The sequence below is a fragment of the Phyllobates terribilis genome, unplaced genomic scaffold (genome assembly GCF_046119375.1).
Source record: "Phyllobates terribilis strain yellow unplaced genomic scaffold, ASM4611937v1 Scaffold_2__4_contigs__length_985480577, whole genome shotgun sequence".
NCBI classification, from domain to species: domain Eukaryota; kingdom Metazoa; phylum Chordata; class Amphibia; order Anura; family Dendrobatidae; genus Phyllobates; species Phyllobates terribilis.
The window spans coordinates 421163690-421188006 of NW_027362762.1; the positions used below are offsets into that span (position 1 = coordinate 421163690).

Consider the following 24317-nt stretch of genomic DNA (forward strand, 5'->3'; position numbering starts at 1 on the left):
AGATTTTAATAAGCCCCAGTCAGACAAATGGCTCAGGCACAGAAATTTCTGCAACAAATCTGCCATGAACAAATATACCCTAAGGCTGGGTTACCATGTACTCTATACATCAAAAGTGCTTCTAAAGCCTCCATTCCAGATTCAGAAAATGCACAAAATGTTTTTTTGGGTTGAAGGACAGACACCATTACCAAAATCGTATAGATATTAAAATTCGTTGTTCCATTCTAGTTAATTGCCCAATGTAGTGATGCTTCCAGGACTGATGTTATTTTCATTTTTCTGTTTCTTTAATGAAACAGAAAATGAAAATATGATAGTAGATGTGAACTGGCCTCAAGTTGTTATGGGAATGAGGGCTACATACAGTGAAGGAAATGATTATTTGATCCCTTGCTGTTTTTGTAAGTTTGCCCACAGACAAAGACATGAACAGTCTATAATTTTAAGGGTAGGTTAATTTTAACATTGAGAGATAATATATCCAAAAAAATCAAGAAAATTACATTGGATAAATTAGATAAATTTATTTGCATTTTGCAGTGAGAAATAAGTATTTGATTCCTCTGGAAAACAACACTTAATACTTGGTGGCAAAACATTTGTTGGCAAGCACAGCAGTCAGTTGTTTTTTGTAGTTGATGATGAGGGTTGTGCACATGTCAGGAGGAATTTTGGTCCATTCCTCTTTGCAGATTATCTATAAATCATTCAGATTTTCAGGCTGTCACTTGGCAACTCAGAGCTTCAACTCCCTCCATAAGTTTTCTATAGGATTAAGGTCTGGAGTCTGGCTAGGCCACTCCATGACCTTAATGTGCTTCTTTTTGAGCCACTCCTTTGTTGCCTTGACTGTATGTTTTGGGTCATTGTCTGGCTGGAAGACCCAGGCACGACCCATTTTTAATGTCCTGGCGGAGGGAACGAGGTTGTCACTCAGGATTTTATGGTACATGACTCCATCCATTCTCCCATTGATGCGGTGAAGTAGTCCTGTGCCCTTAGCAGAGAAACACCCCCAAAACATAATGCTTCCACCTCCATGCTTAACAGTGGGGATGGTGTTTTTTGGGTCATAGGCAACATTTCTCTTCCTCCAAACACGGCGAGTTGAGTTAATGCCAAAGACTTCAGTTTTTGTCTCATCTGACCATAGCACCTTCTCCCAATAACTCATAGAATCATCCAGGTGTTCATTGGCAAACTTCAGATGGGCCTGCACATGTGCCTTCTTGAGCAGGGGGACCTTCAGGGCACTGCAAGATTTTGAACCTTTAAGGCATGATGCGTTACCAATGGTTTTCTTGGTGACTGTGGTCCCAGCAGCCCGGAGATCATTAACAAGTTCCCCCGTGTAGTTTTAGGCTGATCTCTCGCCTTCCTCATGATCAATGATACCCCACAAGGTGAGATTTTGCATAGTGCCCCAGATCGATGTCAATTGACAGTCATTTTGCATTTCTTCCATTTTCTTACTATTGCACCAACAGTTGTCTCCTTCCCACCCAGAGTCTTACTTATGGTTTTGTAGCCCATTCCAGCTTTGTGCAGGTCTATGATCTTGTCCCTGACATCCTTAGAAAGCTCTTTGGTCTTGCCCATGTTGTAGAGGTAAGAGTCTGACTGATTAATTCAGTCTGTGGACTGGAGTCTTTTATACAGGTGACTATGTAAAGCAGCTGTCTTTAATGCAGGTAATGAGTTGATTAGGAGCGTCTAACTGGTCTGTAGGAGCCAGAACTCATAATGGTTTGTAGGGGATCAAATACTTATTTCTCACTGCAAAATGCAAATAAATTTATCTAATTTATACAATGTGATTTTCTTGATTTTTTTGGGATATTCTATCTCTCAATGTTAAAATTAACCTACCCTGAAAATTATAGACTGTTCATGTCTTTGTCAGTGGGCAAACTTACAAAAACAGGGATCAAATAATTATTTCCTTCACTGTATATAAATTTCTGTAAACTCAACTAACATATGTGTTCTTTAATCCCTCAACAACTTGTCATGGATAAATTTGTCACTGTCAGATGCTTATTCTTCTCCACAAAAGATATATCCATCATCTCATGGCTACTGCCCAGTGTACCCATAAGATTGGAGAGGGAGTTTGGCTGTAACACAACATTGTGCTCCTGCCACGACTGACAGGATTGGAGATTACTCTGATCTTGGCAGTTTAGGCCCATAGTCAATATTGACTGCGGTATCTGAGGTGTTTGACAGAGTGAGGATTCTCCCTTTGTCACCCATTAGGTCATGTTCTGATAGCAGGTACCAATGAGTTTCCATGGGTACTGTGGGTCTAGTAAAGGCTCACAGGCCTGACCTAGTTGAAAGCCCATTAAGCCATGTCAGAGTATACACTGACAGGCAATATTGCTTTGGAATATATTACAGAGCTTTATTTTTTTAGATAAGTACTGCTATAAAAAATAATAAGAGTAAGTAGAAATAATGAACAAGGTAGTCCTGGGGTTTATAGTGTATAATGATTACCTGATATAGTAGTAGTAGGATGTGATTAGTGAGATTCAATACATCTTTTGCAGATAATGAAGGCTTGAAATCTAACCAGACATCCTCTTGTTCTTTGCCAAGGTTCATGTCTCCAGCTATGAAAAGCACTCATAAAGTTATTACATACTAAATTATGTATTGCGCAAAAGTTAATGTTCTTTACTACTATATTACAATTTGTTCCTTACAAAACAAAAGGAAAGCTTGCAGAAATTTTAGTGATTTCAACGAAATGCTATACATTGCCCTGGTCACAGAATGTTACACTCTGAATTCTGTTTTAATCTCACAGGTTGCCATAGTTAGTAGTGTATATGGATTATTTTTTGGGAATGTTAGGTATAATGTCAAATATTTTGTATAATCAAAAAGACTCACTAGCTTTCTATATTTTTCATTCACCACTGAACTGAAAAGAAGAATTTCTGTAATGGCCTCCAGCTTTTGGAACTTTATAAAATATGTGTTACTAAGTAGTCATCTAGACACTAAAGATGCATTTATACTGAAATATTATTGTGAACAAGTGTTTTTAAGAACACTCATTTCTCAATAATAATTTAGTGTAAACAGGCAGCCGATCAATTAATGAATGTGAAAAATGATTGTTCGTCGGGTGAAATGATCTTTTGCGCAGTGCAAAAGATCATGATTCTCAGCAGCGCATCTTCCAGTGTAAACAAGACTTGCACCTCGAAGAACTACGGAAGCATATGCGTTTATTGATCTGCTGTCATTTTGTGCCGCCGGTCGGTCAGTGTAAACGGACCCCAACACAATCTTGTATTTGAACCACTGACATTATGCATTAAACAATGTGTTTAGGCAACTTAAAAATCCAGTTAAAATATTTGGTGTATAGTGGTTCATTTAATCTTGGTCTTCCACAAAATCCTGTAAAACCTTATGGGACCAATTATAGAGTAGCCATATTTTTGCGCAACGCACTTTGGATCAGCCTTGCAGAAAGAGCCAGCGACGAAGAATGGTCATGAAAAGTGCAAGCATTTTTTACACCAGAAATGCTACTCCAGTTCTTGATTGGAGTCAAGTCAAGTATTCTGGCAAGGTGCATGGAGGCCACTCAGAAGAATATCTGAATTTATTAAATGGCAACAGCCTCTTAATAAATTTGTTGCTTCTTCTACTCCATCAAGATCTTTCGAGGGTAATAGCCACTGCTAAAATTCAGAGTTGTTAAAAACAACCTCCTCCCCCAACTCAATACTATTCAGTTATTGGGTATAGCTACAGAGCAGAGATACCATTGCTGCCCACAACACATTGTATATAATGTTCCAGAGTTCTGTGCCATCTTCTGTTGACTTCTCTTCATGATCAGGTATTGAATTGATGATTAGGTTTGAGAAAGGAAAGTTGGAAACTTTTGCAGGGCAAAAAAAAAAAAATCTGCACTTTCACTTTATACTTCCTATTGCTCCGTGTTATAATTATTATTAACTACTTTAGGACCACCCACAGACTTTAAACGTCTGGGCAGCCCGCATTCTACTCGGCAATGACGTTCTAAAATGACACTGCATAGTATAGCAGCAGCATGAGATTATGTGGGAGTGGGGAGCCGGCTGTCAGACACATCTGGATTCCCCATAGAAAAGGCAAAGATGGTTTATCACCGATCGCTGTATACACAGCACTGAACAAGTTGTGTGAACACAGTATATGAAGCACTGTTAGCGCTTCCTCCTCTGGACCCAGTGATCATGTGATTCCTGGATGTAGGGATAGAGCAGTGGCTGCAGGTTTCTAACATACCCTTACCAGCGCTACTGTTCAAGAAGGAGGCTAAATTTTCTCTTTAACTCGGACTCATATGCTAGCCCCAGTTACAGGGGCAATCAATTAAAAATAAGGTATTAAAATGTTGACATGCCCCCAAAAGGTCTTTTATGACCTTATGGGGGGGGCACAATGTGTAAAATAAATGAAACATAAATAAATATATAAATAAAAAGCAGGAAAAGAAAAAATAAATAGAAGAAAAGCCACTTCCAATCAAAATTCCTATTATAAGCTCAGCACCCGTCGGGAAAAAAAAACTGGCATAAAAATTGTTATGGAAGGAAACAAAATTTAAAATGTTTTTTAGTGTTCCTTTGTGGTCTTAAAAAAAAGTGAAAATCAGACATGCATTTCCTCTAGTTTCCCAGCAATATCGCCTGATGTCGGCAAAAACTAAAAAAAAAGAGAGTATGAAAATAACATGAGAATTAGACCCACTTATCACAAAAAAAGATCCAAAAATTATTTGAATATCTGAATGAGGAAAACATCTACAGCTTTTTTATCCACATGTATGAAAAAAAACAAGAATGTGCCTGGTTATGAACTGGGGAAAGTTGTCTGGTTTAGAACTAACATACAATTTTATTATTGCTTTGGGGTTTTTTAATAAAAATTCTGATATCTATCTTTTATATCCTAAATATGATCAGGATTTACCAAAATAAAGTTTATAAAATCCCAATTTACATAATCGACCTCTAACAAAATCTGAAAAAAGGAGAGGGGCTTCATAAACCTTGAGTAAAAAGCATTTATCCAGCTCTAAAGTGCTGTGTTAAGCCATTATTGATTTCTAAGCAAGGATGGATGTGCACTGAACACAGGTTACATGAGTTTATAAAAAGAATCATGGTGGATCAATAGCTTTTTGCCCTTACTTATCCATCATACCTGTTTATAAAAAAACGAGTATACTGGCTATTACTATCTGAAATGAAATCAATATTTCCAATGTTGTAGAATACGGTATTATAGCTTTGGCTGAAATGTAGATCACAGCACTTCTAAATACCTAAAATCCACACATGAAAAGAGAGTTTCACCTATATTTTGCAGCAAAGAATTTCCATATTTTAATATTCACTCTGAGATTTTGACCCAACATACCCTACAAAATAGAATCAGTATCCTCAACTACTCTATGACGGCCATACACCTGCTCTCAAGCAAGAAGAATTTGTGACCAATTTCCACAAATAGACTAACTTGAGGGCAATAAGTAAAGCAAGGGTAGAAAAGTCTAGTGTTCTCTACAGTTTATACACTTGGCCCAGTAAATCACTTCCTTAAGGTATAATGTATGGCACGCATCTTAAGCCTTTACAAGCCACTTGCTTTCTTTTCAAACTATTCTATAATGTTACTCATTGCAAGCCAATTTATAGAAAGTGCTCTTTCTGGGAAATAACTGGATCACAGACAATTCTAGTATGTTTTAATACAAATGCTCGAAGACACTTGCTAATATTAAAAATGAACATTCAGACTTTTTTTTAAAGACTTTTATAGATATCCAACTCTCCAAGGATCTTGGAGCAGATCAATGGACGCAAACCAAGATCATTAAGTATGACTTACCTTGCCCATTTCCTCTTCTCTCTGCCTTTGAGGTCCTTTCAGAATGCAGCTGAATGTCTTTCTGGGGAATTTCATTTAATATCTTGGCAGCATGTTCAATTCCTTCTGTCAGATTGTTAAGGCAGGCCTATAAATATAAGGTAGAATATTTTATTGCTAGAGTCAGCAAAATGATTTTGTTCAATGAGCTCCTAACTCAAAGCACTTTATTGTGATGATTATGATTACCTCATTGACATCTGGTGAATTCTGAGTGTGTAATGTTCTCCATATGTCTTTAGCACCACATGCATATAACTATATACGGTAATCAGTCTTTGTTACTACTGAAACATACCTGAATCATGACCTGCAGTCTATAAGGCCGTCACCCTACTTACACAGTAAATCAATATACTGCCCTTTTCCGTTTTATGAAGGATCAGTCATCATGTGCTTTAATACTAGACATCTCGACTTTCATAAAAAAGAAACAAGGTAAAAGTATGCCGCTGTGTGTTTTTCGGAGCATTTTTTCCTCTATAATATTCTATGGGGAGTCTGAAAAAGACGCATGTTAAAAACGCTTACGCATCTTTAACCCCTTCATGACATGACTATTTTTATTTTCAGTTTCTCCTCCCCTTCTTCCAAGAGCCATAACTTTTTTATTTTCCTGTCCGCATAGCCGTATGAGGGCTTGTTTTTAAGTGTACTGGAAAATCGGAAAAAAATTCCAAAATGTACAAAAAAAAGTGCAATTCCACAATTGTTTTTTTGGATTTTTTATTTACCATGTTCACTGTAGGGTAAAACTGACCAGGCAATATAATTCTCCAGGTAAGTATGAGTGCGCAGTTTTTTTTAATTTAAGGGGTGAAAAAAAATTCTGAAATTTGTAAAAAAAAAATATATATATATTTTGTTGTCATTTGCTGAGACCCAAACATTTTTATTTTTGGGATCTAAGGCTGGGTGATGGCTTATTTTTGTGCCCTGAGCTGACATGTTTACTAATACCACTTTGGGGTATATATTATGTTTTGATCACCTCTTATTGCATTTTATTGCAATGTTGCGAGGGAAAAACTCTTTAACACTTTCACCCCCAAAGGCTGTTTGCACATTAATGACAGGCCAATTTTTACAATTCTGACCACTGTCACTTTATGAGGTAATAACTTTGGAACGCTTCAATGGATCCCATTGATTCTGAGACTGTTTTTTCGTGACATTTCGTACTGCATGATAGCGGTAACATTTATTTGATATGACAGGCCTTTATTTGTGAGAAAATCGGAAATTTGCCAAAAATGTTGAAAATTTTGCAATTTTCAAACTTTGAATTTCCATGCCCTTAAATCAGAGATATGTCACACAAAATAGTTAACAAATAACATTTCCCACATGTCTACTTTACATCAGTACAATTTTGGAACCAAAATTTTTTTTTGTTAGGAACTTATAAAGGTTAAAAGTTGGCCAGCGATTTCTCATTTTTTCAACATTTACCAAACCATTTTTTTAGGGACCGCATCACATTTGAAGTGACTTTGAGGGGCCTATATGACAGAAAATACCCAAAAGTGACACCATTCTAAAAACTGCACCCCTCAAGGTGCTCAAAAACACATTCAAGAAGTTTATTAACCCTTCAGGTGCTTCACAGGAATTTTTGAAATTTGGAAGAAAACAATGAAAATGTATGGTAACTTTTTTCACAAAAATGTTACTTTAGACCCAATTTTTTTTATTTTCGTAAGGATAACAGGAAAAAAATGGACCCCAAAATTTGTTGCGCAATTTCTCCTGAGCATGCTGATAAAAAAAATTGGGGCTAAAAGATCATTTTTGTGGGAAAAAAGTGATTTTTTTTATTTTCATAGCTCTACGTTATAAACTTTTGTGAAACATCTGGGGGTTCAAGGTGCTCAACACACATCTAGATAAGTTTCCTGAGGTGTCTAGTTTCCAAAATAGTGTCACTTGTGGGGGTTTTCCCCAAACGCAACATGGTGTCCGCTAATTATTCAGTATGCTCAGGAGAAATTGCACAACAAATTTTGGGGTCCATTTTTTTTCCTGTTATCCTTGCAAAAATAAAAAAAATGGGTCTAAAGCAACATTTTTGTGAAAAAAGTTAAATTTTCATTGTTTTCTTCCAAATTTCAAAAATTCCTGTGAAGCACCTGAAGGGTTAAAAAAAAATAACCCCAAAATTTGTTGTGCAATTTCTCCTGAGCATGCTGATACCCCATATGTGGGGGAAAATCACTGTTTGGGCGTATGGCAGGGCTCAGAAGGGAAGGAGCGCCATTTGACTTTTTGAATGTAAAATTTGCTTGAATAATTAGCGGACACCATGTCGCGTTTGGGGAAAACCCCCACAAGTGACACTATTTTGGAAACTAGACACCTCAGGAAACTTATCTAGATGTGTGTTGAGCACCTTGAACCCCCAGGTGTTTCACAAAAGTTTATAACGTAGAGCTATGAAAATAAAAAAAATCACTTTTTTCCTACAAAAATGATCTTTTAGCCCCAATTTTTTTATTTTCATTTGGGTAACAGGAGAAATTGGACCCCAAAAGTTGTGCAATTTCTCATGAGTATGCAGACACCCTCAAAAGTAGTTTTCGACCGCTCCAGCGAGCGAGCCCTGGAGCTGCGGTGAGCTCAGTGAGTGAAAGGACACCACTCGCTGTGCACAGCTCCGGGGCACGCTGACTGGAGCGAGTCATTCTCCCCGGCTCCTCGGCATGAGCGGTCAGGTGGATTACAGCTGGGGACAGGTGAGTATAAGGATTTTTTTATTTTATTATTATTTTTACACCAGGACACAGCAAGAGCAGAATACTACTCTCAACATTGTCCCTTGCTCGCGCTGATCGCAGCACTGGCAGGGGACAATGATGAGGGCACAGCGTTCAACTTGGCAACAGCGCTAACTGTGCAGCTGATTCCCAGGCGCCAGTACGTGTGCTCCTGATGCAGCACACGGGTGGCACACGGTTGCCATACGTATGCCACACAGATGCACACAAACATTGTTATCTCTGGTACTGGTTTTTCAGGTACCGGAAATATCAGGACATGTGAAACTGGCCTTACTCTGGACTCCATCTGGCCTCTGTTTAACGGTGTCATTTTTTTCAGAGGTTCACAAAATTGTGGCTGAATGAACAAATCAGCAGCAGGTGAAGAATTGGTTTTATTTATTTTTACGCTGAGAGTCTCCTCTCCTCCAGACTTGGGTACCATCCGCACATAGAAATGCTTAATATCCGTGTGTGCAAATGTGCTGACACGGATATTATGCGTTCCAATGCAAGTCAATGGCGGCGATTACGCTGCGTGTCCGCAAAATTAATGGACATGCTGCGGATTCTTGAGCACAGCATAAATGCTGCGGAAAAATCCGCAGCATGGGCATTGAAATTGCGGATTCTCATTGGGGACCATGGGGGACGGATTAACAAGCGTTTCACAAGCGTTTACGCTGCGGAAATTCAGCAGCATATATGCTTGTAAAACGCTACGTGGGCACATACCCTTAGGTTATGTGCCCACGTAGCAGATTTGATTCAGAGCGTTTTTGCCTCTCTCTGGCAGAAAAAAACGCATGCAGATTTATATGCGTTTTTTCTGCCAGAGAGAAGCGTTTTTTCAGCGTTTTTACATGCGTTTTCGCATGCGTTTTTTCAAGCAGTTTTCCCAAGCGATTTTGAGCATCACTTGGAAAAGTGCTTGACAAGTTGGTCACACAATATAAATCCATGCAACCGTCATGGATTTATAATGTGTGAACAAGTGATGCTTTAAATGCAGCATCTATAGTAAAAAAAAAAGAGAATTAAAACGTTAAAAATAAAAAAAAAACTGTATACTCACCTCTCGGGTCTCCTCCAGTCTGCTCCCGGCCGCGTCCTCTCTCTTCGGCGTCCCGCAGTGTACTTTCAGGACCTGCGGCGACGTCATTTAGTCGGCTGATGGTCACGAGACCATCACCTGACCGCCGACGTCAGCGGTCGCATGACCATCAGGTGACTAAATGACGTCACCGCAGGTCCTGACAGTACACTGCGGGATGGCAAGGAGAGAGGACGTGGCCGGGAGCAGACCAGGGGCCGCCGGAGAGGTGAATATACAGGTTTTGTTTGTTTTTAACTTTTTTATTTCTTTTTTTCACCGTGTGGTAGCTGGGATGAAGAGGAGTTGTAGTCTCCTCTTCATCCCGGGTACCACACGCACTGCGATTACGCTGCAAATTCGCGGCCATTGAATTTAATTGAAACACAGCAAATCCACATATACCTGCGGGTTTGCTGCGTTTCAATGTTCCTCAATGGCCGCGAATTTGCAGCATAATCGCGGTAGAAATGGTCATGCTGTGTTTTTCAACGCAATGCGAATTCGGCGCGCAGATTAGCGCATCATGTGCACAGCATGTCCGAATTCACATTGCTTTGCATGGCAGACTGTTTTACAAGCATTTTCGCGGCGTTTTCGCAGCCTTAAAAACGCCGCAAAAACACTACAAAAACGCTACGTGTGCACATGGCCTACAAGTTCCAGATACTGTAAGCGAGACTGCTGCATTTTAAGTGCAGGGCTGCAGATAAGTGCATAGTTAAACACAATATCATAGTTTGTGATAAGAGTATAAGAGTTGTATTTGTTTGGGGAATTATCTTGTGATTGGTCCTTGTGATCAAGTGTCTGTGATTTAAGGTGTTCTATCAGCTATACCTGTGCGTTGCTATTTTGAGAACTACAAGTTCCAGATTCTCTAAGCGAGGCTACTGAGTGGTGCAGAGGCTGCATTTTAAGATAAGTGCATAGTTAAACACAATATCATCGTTTAACATAAGTTTGGTGTCTTTCTTACTAGTTTTCCATTGTTTTTCTGCTTTTATCTGTACTGTTTATCCCCAGTTAGTATGTGGTCCATGGACAATGCTACCAGATGCGTATCTTGTGACATGTATGCATGCCTTGAACAACCGTTTGAGGGTGAATATATCTGCGCTCGATGTCAGCATGTTACATGTTTGGAAGCCCAGGTAATGGATCTAAATGGACAGCTTGCAACACTCAGGAGCTGTTACGATACTGGCGTAGTACTACAGGAAACCAGTGGCCGAAGGAGCACAAGCAGGAACAGCAAGTGGTAGTAAAAGATCTTGGAGATAGCAAGGAGTTGTAGGAAACAATCAGCAGATGAATAGAATAGTCTGGGTAAGAATGTTCAAGAGCTGGAGACTGAAACTAGGCTAACAGCTAGACACAATACTCAAGCAATGAGTGAGACATCCATGCAGCTTTAAGTAGGCCCAAACAAGAAACAAGATGGATTCCATAGATTCAGAATCTGCCATCTTAGTGAAGGGCAATTACAGCACACAACAGCATCCTCCAGTGGTAAGGAGTGAAACTGCAGCACAATATTAAAATAAACAATAGCGATCACTAGTGGTAAAACTGTAGAAGGGCAACAGAAATTCTGACAGGAGCATTGCAAACCTGGAGAGGAGTTTAGAGCTCATTGAGCATGCGCTGGCTGGGGCCAGTGATGTGGATGTGGGAAAGATCAGGACCCAGAAGTAGGCAGCTGGGTAACAGTTACAAGAAGGGGTTTGAGTTAAAGTGCCAGGGAGCTGAGTCCTGATCTGGCACAACCTAGTAAATATGCCTATTTGACTGATATTACGAATACAAGCCCAGGACTGGGATTACTAGAGCAGGACGTTGTTCCTAACAAACAGGAAAATGACTGCTGTAGGAAGTAGGAAAATAGTAATGCAGTAAAGGCCAGGCAGATGTTGGTGGTACGGGACTCTATAATTAAGCGAACAGACAGGGTCATCTGCCGCCGAGACCATGAATGCCGAAGAGTGTGTTGTCTACCGGGTGTTCGGGTTCGGCATATTGTGTATCAGATAGACAGATTGCTGTGTGGGGCTGGGGAAAACTCAGTGGTCATGGTACACATCGGTACCAAAGATAAAGTTAAAGGGAGGTGGTAGGTCCTTAACCCCTTTACCGCCTTGGGTTTTTCTGTTTTTGTATTTTCATTTATTGCTCTCTGTCTTCTCAGACCCATAACTTTTTTCTTTTTTGGTCAATATGGCCATGTGAGGGCTTGTTTTTTGTGGGACGAGTTGTACTTTGGAACAACATCATTGGTTTTATCATATCGTGTACTGGAAAATGAAAAAAAAATTCAAAGTGTGGAGAAATTGCAAAAAAAAGTGCAATTTCAGGTTTTTTTTTACCATGTTCACTAAATGGTAAAACTGACCTGCCAATATGAGTTTGTGGATACCAAACATGTATAGGGTTTTTTTAAGTGGTGAAAAAAAAAATCCAAAGTTTGCAAAAAAAAAGTCGCCATTTTCCGAGACCCGTAGCATCTCCATTTTTTGGGATCTGAGGCCGGGTGAGGGCTTATTTTTGCGTGCCGAGCTGACGTTTTTATTGATACTATTTTAGAGTAGATACAATCTTTTTATCATCTTTTACTGCGACCAAAAAAACGAAATTCTGGAGTTTTGTTTTTTTTTCTTGTTATGCCGTTTACTGATCAGATTAAATATATTGATAAATCGGGCGATTCTGAACATGGCAATACCAAATATGTGTATATTTGATTTTTTTATTATTTTATGTTGAACGGGGCGAAAGGTGGGTGATTTGAACTTTTACATTTTTTACATTTTTTAAAAAACATTTTTTTTTTACATTTCACTTACTTCAATAGTCTGCATGGGAGACTAGAAGCTGCGATCATCCGATCGCCTGTGCCCTGCTGTGTGTAGCAAAAATGCTCACTTGCTATGAGCGCCGACCACTGGGCGACGCTCATAGCATCCCGGCAGTGACAACTGCAGGAGTCTCCTACAGACCCTGGGTCATTATGCCAACCCATCGGCGACCCGCGGTCATGTGACACGGGCGCCGGTGGGTGAGATTAGTGACGCGCTTTCGGTATGTGCATGGTAAATGCCGTTGTCAGAATTTGACTGCGGCGTTTAACATGTTAACAGTCACGGGTGGATCACGATTCATGTTAGGGGCACGTGTCAGCTTTACAGATCAGCTGTCATGTGCCTGAAAACATGCAGGCTCAGCGCCGGAGCCCGCATGGAGTGCAGGGATACAACCTTGGATGTGCTCATACATCCAAGGTCATAAAGGGGTTAAAAATTATTTGAGGGAACTAGGAGAGAAGCTGAAGGCCAGGACCTCCAAGTTGATGTTTTCAGAAATACTGACAGTGCCACGGGCGTCACTGGAAAGACAGCAGGAGATAAGGGAGATAAATAAGTGGCTTAGAAACTGGTGCAGGAAGGAAGGGTTTGGTTTCATGCAGAACTGGGCTGACTTCTCTGTCGGCTACAGACTCTACAGTAGGGACGGGCTGTACTTCAATGGGGAGTGTGCAGCTGTGCTTGGGGAAAAAATGGTCAGACAGATGGAGAGCTTTTAAACTAGGATTTTGGGGAGGGAGGGTAGTTGTGCTAAAAAGGGGATAGATAGAGTAGACAGAGAGAGTGAGACAGTAGGGATTAATGAGGATTTAGGGGGGCTGGGACATGCAAAAAGCATAGGAAGGTGAGAAGGAGTAAAAAATGTGCTAATAGCATTAAATGTCTGCTGGCAAATGCAAAAAGTCTTTTAACTTAAAACCTGTGCTCAAGGGCGACAATGAGGGAGCTGTGACAATGTAGAGTCAGTATTCGTAAATGTACATGGGGATGGCAATAAGGAAAGCTGCTAATTGGAGTTTGCTACAAGCCTCCTAATATTGCTGAACAGGTAGAGGATGAAATTCTGCAACAAATTAAAAAGTCAGCAAATAATAATAGGGTCCTTATTATGGGGGATTTAAACTATACAAACATTCAATTTTACTAGGAAAGAAGAATGGCATTCCTTTTGTTTCTAGGTGCACGGATAGGGTCCCAACCCGTTACATATAAAAAGTCCAAGAATCCGACACATTATTTGGTAAGTTTATTTACAGTGTGAAGCAACCCATTTGAACCACTTAGTGTATAACTGATGAAGGTCTGACGACCGAAACGTTTTGTACACTTACTTCACACTGTAAATAAACTTACCAAATAGAGTGCCGGATTCTAGAACTTTTTTTCAGGCATTCAATGGGACATAGAATCTTCTGGTTGTGCTAAAAGCTTAAAAGCTGCATGTTCTTATCCACAATTCAATACAATCACCTCTCTCAGCTGGTAGATGAACCAACTAGGGGAGATAATCTATGGATCTGTTTCTGTCAAATAGACCACATACAATTTCAGATCTACAGGTCAGGGAGCATTTGGGATGCAGTGACCATAATATGGTAAGTTTCAATGTAATTTTCAATCAAACATTCATGCAAAAACCTGGAACTTTAGGAAAGCTTATTTCAACAAATTAAGGGAAGAGCTTAATGATGTAAATGGGGCATGTTTAAGGAAAAACTACTAGAATCCTGTAGAAAACATATACCCTCTGGCAATAAAATGTACAATAATAAAAAGAAACCATTATGGATAAATAAGACAGTACAAACTTTAATAAGACAAAAGCAAAGGGCATTCAAAATCTTGAAGGCTGAGAATACATAAATAAAATTTCAGGAGTATAAAGATCTAAATAAGAAATGTAAAAAAGAAATCAAGCTAGCAAAGTTATCTATATAGAAACAAATCGCCAGCGACATTAAAATAAATCCCATTAGTGGCAAAAAGAAAAAAACAGATGATATTGGCCCCTTAAAAGACGATAATAGCAAGTGTAGTGCGGCGGTGTTCACACTGTGCAGTAATGAGGCAGTGACCCAAGGAAAGTCCAACTTAAACGGCTTTATTTAGCAAAATCTCACAACTCCAAAGCAAAAGCTGTCCTCCGGATCGCAGCTGGGATATCCACGCCGGCAGTGTACTCCTGCTGCCGTTGGAGACGGCCCCGCCGTGTCACTTAGGGTGCGTCAGATACGTTGCCTTCACAGACCTGTGTTCAGCTTTACACACGCTTGCAGAGCTTCCTGCTGTGCTGCTTGCAATCCCAACACTGAAACACCCAAACCTTTGCTGCAGGTCTTAAAAAAGGAATCTGTGGCCATGAGCCACTTGGAAGACCCGGGCTGGAGGGACTGGACCGCCAACACTGCCATCCTGTAGTCCACTCCAAGAATAAAAGCCCATGCCGGGTTTTTTTAAATCTAACTTAGCCAAATAGCTTGACCAAGTTCACACTTTACTTTTATTCTGCCCTGCAATAACAGCTGTGTCTGTGATTGCCATTCACTCCAGCGGGTACAATATGCCTCTATGCACATCCTAGGAGACACATATCGTCCCTCGCATATGATTTCTCTCACTGCCTCACACAATATAATTATAGAGGACAAAGAAAAGGCTGAGATATTAAACAGGCACTTTTCATCCGTGTTCACCAATGAACTGTATGTTCCAAGGTTCTATTGCTGCATATACATTAAATGGGAGTGTACTCTGAACTACAGAACAGGAGAAGGTCTTGGGTATTCTGGTTACAAGTAAGCTGAGCAGCAGTACTCAATGTCAAGCAGCAGCCACAAAAGCAAACAAGATTTTAGGGTGTATCAAAAGAGAGATAAAATTCCACGAACCCAAAGTATTATTGCCCTTTATAAATCACTTGTGAGGCCACATCTAGATTATGGGATCCAGTTTTGGGCTCCACATTATAATAAGGATATTCAGAAGTAAGAGTCAGTTCAAAGGTGGGAAACTAGATTATTACAAGGGATGGAAGGCCTCTCATATGATGAGAGGTTGGAAAAGTTGGGTTTGTTTAGCTTAGAAAAAAAGACGCCTCAGAGGAGATCTCATTTACATGTATAAATACAGTTGTGCTCAAAAGTTTACATACCCCAGCAGAATTTTTCATTTCTTGGCCTTGTTTCAGAGAATATGAATAATAACAAAATAACTTTTTCTCCACTCATGGTTATTGGTTGGGTGAAGCCATTTATTGTCAAACTACTGTGTTTTCTCTTTTTAAATCTTAATGACAACCAAAAACATCCAAATGACCCTGATCAAAAGTTCACATACCCTGGTGTTTTTGGCCTGATAACATGCACAGAATTTGACACAAACGGGTTTGAATGGCTACTAAAGGTAACATCCTCACCTGTGACCTGTTTGCATGTAACCAGTGTGTGTGCATAAAAGCTGAGTGAGTTTCTGGGATCCAGAAAGACTCTTGCATCTTTCATCTAGCCACTGATGCTTCTGGATTGTGAGTCATGGGGAAAGCAAAAGAATTGTCAACAGATCTACGGGAAAAGGTAGTTGAACTGTATAACACAGGAAAGGAATACAAAAAAATATCCAAGGAATTGATAATGCGAGTCAGCAGCATTCAAACTGTGATTAACAAATGGAAAATCAGGGGCTCTGTAAAAACCAAACCACGGACAGGTAGACCAACAAAAATTTCGGGCACAACTGCAAGGAAAATTGTTCGGGACGCAAAGAAAAACCCACAAATAACATCAGCTGAAATTCAGGACTCTGAAAACTAGCGGCGTGGCTGCTTCAAGATGCACAATAAGGAGGCACTTGAAGAAAAATGGGCTGCATGGTAGAGTCGCCAGAAGAAAGCCATTACTGTGCAAATGCCACAAAGTATCTCGCCTACAATATACCTGAACAGTATCTTTACTTTGTTCTTTGTAGCCATTATATTCTTGGCAGAACTTTATCTGTGTATGAAGGTATGCCACGTCACTTAATGTAGTCAGGACCCAGTGCTTGGATTCTTCACGCTCATCGCCTCCAGATTTTATGGACAGACTTTTTTCACTTGGGGATGTTTTCATATCTGAAAATAACACAGTAATTGAAATTTGGAAATAAAATGACATTTGTAATAAAACTAAAACACTGTCCATTATAACACCCTAATTCCAAAAATGTTGGGACGCTGCATATAATGTAAGGAAAACAAGAAGACAATGATTTAAAGAAATACAGTATATTCATATTTTATTCACCACAGAATAGAACACACATCAGATTTTGAAAGTTAGACTTTTTTTTTTATTTAATTTGAAATAACTCATTTAAAAATTGATGGCAGCAACACATGTTAAAAAGTTAGGACGGGGCCATGTCTACCATTGTGCAGCATCGCCCGCTTCTTTTTAGAATAGTCAGAAACGTCTGAGCAGTGAGGAGACCAATTACTGGTGTTTTGGTAGAGGAATGTTTCCCCAGTCTTATCACCCATTTTTATCCCTGTCTTAACTTTTTTTACATGTGTTGCTGCCAACAATTTCTAAATAAGTTAGTTTTTTCAAATGAAAGAGAAAATGTCTTTGAACTTCTGATCTGCGTTCTATGTTATATTGTGAATAAAATATGGCTGCAAGAGATTTAATTTGCATTTATGATTTCATTACATTTTACGTGGCATCCCAACTCATAAAGAAGCATATGGGAGGGGTCACAATGATAGAGAATGGGAGGAGGGTACTGGAAGAGCAATAAGCAAAAAATGGTTGTGTGTTACAATCTGCAAAAGATAACTCATAGATGGAAGAAGTAGTCATGGTAGTCAGGGCTTAACGGAAAAGAAAAGGGAAAGTGAACAACTGTGATCAGAGAGAACGTCACAGGTGAGTCACTGATATCTACCATTACAATTGTCATTCTATGGTGATAATATCAGTCTAAGTACAGTAGTTTTGGTCAATGATCAATATAGTGATATCACTATAGTATATAAGGTCTGGTGGTATTACTTGTCTATATTAATGCAGTATTGATAGTAATATTGGTCTTAGTACAGTTGCATTTGGTAATTATTAGTATGGTGGCATTTTTCTGTCACTTTAAGGAGGTATAATGTGGTCATACCATGACAGTATTATTTAACCTTATGCAGCAGTATTATTGGTACTTTTATTCGTGCAGTAAATCTTGATTTTCTCCAGTATCAGGCATGGTCATATTTGTAATTGAGACCCCCATAAAGGTTTGGTGGTGTGACGGCTACATGGATCTGTGTGCTTTCAAATGCCAGGGCTGACTTTCAATCCTAGTCTGGGCCTGCTTAGGTAAAAAGACCCCATAAAAGAAGAAACAATAGCCAGAAAACCCTCTCTGAAGTGTTCATAATTTACTCTATACTTAGGACGTCACTATTACCAGACGCCAACAGATGGAACATGTGTTCCAGCCCTCATAGCGTGTGAGGAAATCTTGTTTTACTTCACATTGTTAAAACATAAGTAAGACTAAAGTTTCATGCAGGGGCATGCAGGAATAAGATGCACTGAATTCATAGGCGTACACCTCTAAATGAATTCAGCACTAGTGTTGAGCATTCCGATACAGAAATATCGGGTATCGGCCGATATTCGCGGTATCAGAATTCCGATACTTAGTTCCGATACTTTTAGGATATCGGAATCGTAAGTTCCCATAATGCAATGATCCAGTTTCATTTTATTCAGCCAATGAGGATCCTAAGAAGTGTGGGCACATCAAGTTAGGCATGTAGGCATGTTAACTAAAGTCATGGCTGTGATTGGCTGCTGAAATGATGTCAAGATGCACTATAAAAGCCGCCGCCGCCATTTTGAGCTCACTCTGCTGTGAATTCAGTTAGGGATAGGACGCTGTTGTTCCGAGGGACAGTTTTAGCTACCTATTTGCTCTATTCTGCTTTACCCAAGCTACTTTATAAATCGCTGTGCCTTGCAGCGCTAGTGCACAGTTCTCTGTGCTGTTCACCGCTGTCTCCAAGGTCTCTGTGTGTGAGTGCAGCTCACGCTGTAGTGTGTGCTTCAGCCAAGTCTGGTTGTAGTGCGCTCAGCGTGCGTCACTGCCTCATACATTGTCCTTTTTTGCTAATTGATCATTTTTCCTGATTTCTCCTATTAGTGTGGTGGTTCCATCCGTATCCAGCTACATTGATTCCAAACACACTATATAGGAGTAGTTAGAGAAGTTTTATTTTGTCTTGCAGTGCTAGTGCACAGTGCTCTGCATCTGCACTGTTCACGGCTGTCTGCAAGGTCTCTGTGTGCGAGTGCAGCTCACGCTGTAGTGTGTGCTTCAGCCATGTCTGGTTGTAGTGCGCTCAGCGTGCGTCACTGCCTCATACATTGTCCTTTTTTGCTAATTGATCATTTTTCCTGATTTCTCCTATTAGTGTGGTGGTTCCATCCGTATCCAGCTACATTGGTTCCAAACACACTATATAGGAGTAGATAGAGGAGCCTTTCTGCAGCCTTGAGCCCTGCAGCCCCAGCCAGATTAGTATTAGCCTGTTTTTTGTAGCCTCATCTATTGCATTGTAGGTTACCTTCCTGCATTGTAATAGCTACAAAAAGTTTGTGATACTATCGGTATTATATCTTTGGGCACATCCAGTGTCTTTTTGTGACAAAAAAACCTAAATAAAGTTCACCAAACACTCCACTTTACAGTTGTGTAGGCCACATTAGCTCATATTAAAGTCTAGTCCACACTTTATAAAATTAGTGTTTCTTATACCTGTTAGCAGCTGTTCAGGAATAAGCACACTAAGCCCTTAGTACTTTTCTGCCTATCTTTATCAGTCTGCCAAGATGAAGAAGGCAGGGAGTAAGGCATGTTGTCGTGGTTGTGGGCGTGGAGTTTCTGCAGGGAGAGGACGTGAGGATTCTGTGCCTGCAGGGAGAGGACGTGGGGATTCTGAGCCTGCTGCGGGCACCAGTGACTCAGCATCCCCCAGTTTTACCAGGGAACAGTCCTTTATGCGCAGCTTTGTAGGAGCTAGCCGTACCCCACTGCTGCGGGAGGACCAAATTGAAGCCGTTGTCGGATGGATGGCAGCTAACGCATCGACTTCAATTAGTTCCAGATCCTCTCAGGTCCTTAGCACTGAAGAGCACCCATCTGTCTCTTCACCACCTGCCAAATTGCTCAGGCAGTCAGAGAGCCCTGGACAGGAGCCATCTCTACTTCTGTTCTCTGAATCTCTTGGCTTGGAAAGAGGGGGCCAGCCAATGAGAATTCGAGAATTTGAAGAAGAGGTAGTATGCAGTGATGCACAACCGTTTTGTCTCTCTGAATCTGAAGAGGCGGGTGGGCCAGTGCCTATGGTCAGCAGCACACCTCAGTACGCATCTGATGATGAGACTCAGGTGCCACTTTCTGGTGCGTATTGTGCTGTCGAGACTACCCAGGAGAAGTTGTTTGAAGAGGGTGGTGTAGATGATGAGGTCTTTGACCCATCATGGCATGAGGGACAGGACGGTGGTGGGAGCAGCTCTGAGGAAGAGATTCCCCAAACGGCCCAAAAAGGAAGGAGAGGGAGGGGGCAGACTTAGTTGCTTATAGCCTCCACTTCGGCACCCATTAGGAGCATGGCTCTTCCAAAATCCAAAGCGGGCGCTCCCAAGACTTGCAGTGCCTGGTCATTTTTTGACACAGTTGTAGGTGACATTTGCTTTGTCAAATGCAAGCTGTGTAATCAGAAGGTGAAAAGAGGGAAAAGTGTCAGCAACCTCAATACCACAAATATGTGGAAACATGTGTGGACCAAGCACGTGGTGGAGTTACAAAAACACACTGAAGACCTAGGCCAACCTACAGCACCACTTACCACCTCTTCAGCTCGTGTTGTAGCCTCTTCCTCCAGCTCACACACAGCTGGTTCGGCTTCCTCACAGGATCGCCATGGAAGAACCTCTGGCACTGTTGTACAGAGACACAGTGTAATTTCACCCACAGCACCATGTTCCCTGTCATCCTCACACTCCCAGGCCAGTCTACAGCCATCGTTAGCACAGGCATGGGAGAAAAGGCGCCCATACTCGGCAAACCACCGCCGAGCACAGGCTCTGAATGCTGGCATTGCAAAACTACTGGCCCTTGAAATGCTATCATTCAGGCTGGTGGAGACTGACACATTCCGTAACTTTATGGCATTGGCAGTCCCACAATACAACCTGCCCAGCTGCTTTTATTTCAGCAGGCAAGTCGTCCCGGCCCAGCAACAGCATGTGGAGGGAAAAATTAAACATGCGCTACAAAATGCCATCAGTAGCAAGGTCCACCTGACCACCGATGCGTGGACCAGTAAGCATGGACAGGGACGATACCTTTCCCTCACTGCCCATTGGGTAAATGTTGTGGAGCCGGGTACAGATCTTGAGAGTGGCGCTGTACGTGTTCTGCCAACTCCAACGATTGCAGGAATCCAGTCTGTACACATTGACTCCCCCTCATTCTCCAGTTCCTCTGAATCAGCGCTGCAGGAGCCGTCATGGTCTACCTCCACATCGACCCGTGAATGGTTACCTGTTATGATGACTGATATGAGCACAGCCATGGCCAAACGTCAACAGGCCATATTAAAATTAATTTCTTTGGGGAATCGAAGCCACACAGCGCAGGAGCTCTGGAATGCCATCAAGCAGCAGAGTGACGTGTGGTTTGTGCCAGCTAATCTCCAGCCAGGCATGGTAGTGTGTGACAATGGCCGAAATCTGGTGGCAGCTCTGGGCCTAGGCAACCTCACTCACATCCCATGTCTGGCACATGTGCTCAACTTGGTCGTGCAGAGTTTTTTGAGGGATTATCCGGATCTTGATGCACTGCTGCACAAGGTCCGCATAGAGTGTGCTCACTTGCGGCGTTCCAGCAACGCAAGATCGCGCATTGCATTGCAGCTCTGCAGCGCCGATTACGTCTTCCGGAACATCGCATCATATGTGACCTACCCACCAGGTGGAATTCAACGTTACATTTGTTGGAGAGGTTGTGTGAGCAGCAGGCAGCAGTAATGGAGTACCAGCTGCAGCAGGCGCAAACAAGTCGCAGTGCGCGCCGTTCACACTTCACCACCCTGAGTGGGCCTCTATGAAGGACATTTGCCAAGTTTTGCGTGCCTTCGATTATTCCACGCGGATGGCGAGTGCATATGATGCACTAGTCAGCATGACTATCCCCCTTATCTGCCTGCTTGAAAAAACACTGCAAGCACTAAGGGAGGAGGTTTTGGAAGAGGTGGAGGATGAGGAGTCACAAATGCCATCTGCTTCTGTACAGTCTGCGCAACGTGGTTCCTCACAAAGGCCTAGGCAGGGGATACTTTGTGAGGAGGATGAGGAGGAGTCAATGGAGGAGGAAGACATCTGTCCAGAGGAGGGAGGTACACAATGCTCTAGTAGTCAGTATCTAGAGCGAGGGTGGGGTGATGCAGAGCAGGCAGAGATCACGCCTCAAGCAGGGGACAGCGTTTCTTGGCCAGTTGGCAGTCTGCAGCACATGGTTGATTTCATGCTGCAGTGCCTGAGAAACGACCGCCGCATCGCCCACATTCTCAACACGGCTGATTATTGGGTGTGCACCCTCCTAGATACTCACTACCGGGACAACTTACAAAGCCTCATAACACCATTGAACCGGGAGCATAAAATGCGGGAGTACCAAGACGCACTGGTGCATTCCATCATCTTCTCCATTCCAACCGAGAGCAGTGCAGCTAGTGCTTTACAAAGCAGCTCAGTGCATCGAGGCAGTGGAGGAAGCTCTGCACAAAGAGGGAGCAGAAGCAGCGCCTCGGCACAAGGCAAGACCAGTATGGCCCAAATGAGGCAAAGTTTTGTGTCCCCGCCGCCACAAATGTCTACACCATCACAGACGGCTCCAGTCAGCAAGAGGCAACGTTTCCGTCAGATGGTGACAGACTACATGTCTTGCCCTCTCAGTGTACTCCCAGACGGCTCTTCCCCCTTCAAGTTTTGGGTCTCTAAGCTGGATACATGGCCAGAGCTTAGCCAGTATGCATTGGAGGTGCTGGCTTGCCCTGCTGCTAGTGTATTATCGGAATGCGTCTTTAGTGCCGCAGGTGGTGTACTAACAGACCGTCGCATGCGCCTATCCTCCGATAACGTTGACCGGCTTACTTTTCTGAAAATGAACAAGGCCTGGATCTCACATGAATTTGCCAGTCCTCTTCCAGAATAAATAATTGGTTGGCAACAGTATCCAGGTCTCCTGTTGTGTTCATGTTTCTACCACCTGAACTGTAATCCCTGAGCTCCAACACTGCCAGTTGCTGCTCAGAAGTGCCATCTGCACAGTCAACGCTTGCTGCAGTGTTATTGGGGTTCAGTAACGTCAGCTGTTCCCCTGCTGTGTGTATGGCAATTTCTCCTGCTCTGTCCACATTCTCATTACTACAGATTTTAAAGTTGCTCCAATTACACCTCTGGCTCCTCTGTTTTCAGTATTTACCCCGGGCTCGAACACCGCTAGTTGCTGCTCAGAAGTGCCGTCTGCACAGTCAACACTTGGTGCCATATTATTGGGGTTCAGTAACGTCAGCTGTTCCCCTGCTGTGTGTACGCCAATTTCTCCTGCTCTGTCCACATTCTCACTACTACAGATTTTAAAGTTGCTCCAGTTAGACCTCTGGCTCCTCTGTTTTCAGTATTTACCCTGGGCTCCAACACCACTAGTTGCTGCTCAGAAGTGCCGTCTGCACAGTCAACGCTTGCTACAGTGTTATTGGGGTTCAGTAACGTCAGCTGTTCCCCTGCTGTGTGTATGGCAATTTCTCCTGCTCTGTCCACATTCTCACTACTACAGATTTTAAAGTTGCTCCAATTAGACCTCTGGCTCCTCTGTTTTCAGTATTTACCCCGGGCTCCAACACCGCTAGTTGCTGCTAAGAAGTGCCGTCTGCACAGTCAACACTTGGTGCCATATTATTGGGGTTCAGTAACGTCAGCTGTTCCCCTGCTATGTGTCCGGCAATTTCTCCTGCTCTGTCCACATTCTCACTACTACAGATTTTAAAGTTGCTCCAATTAGACCTCTGGCTCCTCTGTTTTCAGTATTTACCCTGGGCTCCAACACCACTAGTTGCTGCTCAGAAGTGCCGTCTGCACAGTCAACGCTTGCTACAGTGCTCTTGGGGTTCAGTAACGTCAGCTGTTCCCCTGCTGTGTGTACGGCAATTTCTCCTGCTTTGTCCACATTCCCACTAATACAGATTTTAAAGTTGCTCCAATTAGACCTCTGGCTCCTCTGTTTTCAGCATTTACCTTGGGCTCCAACACTGCTAGTTGCTGCTCAGAAATGCCGTCTGCACAGTCAACGCTTGCTACAGTGTTATTGGGGTTCAGTAATGTCAGCTGTTCCCCTGCTGTGTGTACGGCAATTTCTCCTGCTCTGTCCACATTCTCACTACTACAGATTTTAAAGTTGCTCCAATTAGACCTCTGGCTCCTCTATTTTCAGTATTTACCCTGGGCTCCAACACCGCTAGTTGCTGCTCAGAAGTGCCGTCTGCACAGTCAACACTTGCTGCCGTGTTATTGGGGTTCAGTAACGTCAGCTGATCCCCTGCTGTGTGTCCGGCAAATTCTC

At 42.0% G+C, this 24317-nt stretch overlaps 1 protein-coding gene across 1 annotated transcript in view; it reads right to left on the reverse strand.

The window, feature by feature from the left end:
- The window catches only part of LOC141213014 (uncharacterized), a 903379-nt gene that overhangs the window by 566624 nt on the left and 312438 nt on the right, over positions 1–24317 (reverse strand). The window contains 3 exon segments of the mRNA XM_073665145.1: positions 2506–2621; positions 5911–6037; positions 16592–16767. Of these exon segments, the coding sequence (XP_073521246.1) occupies positions 2506–2621; positions 5911–6037; positions 16592–16767 (419 nt within the window).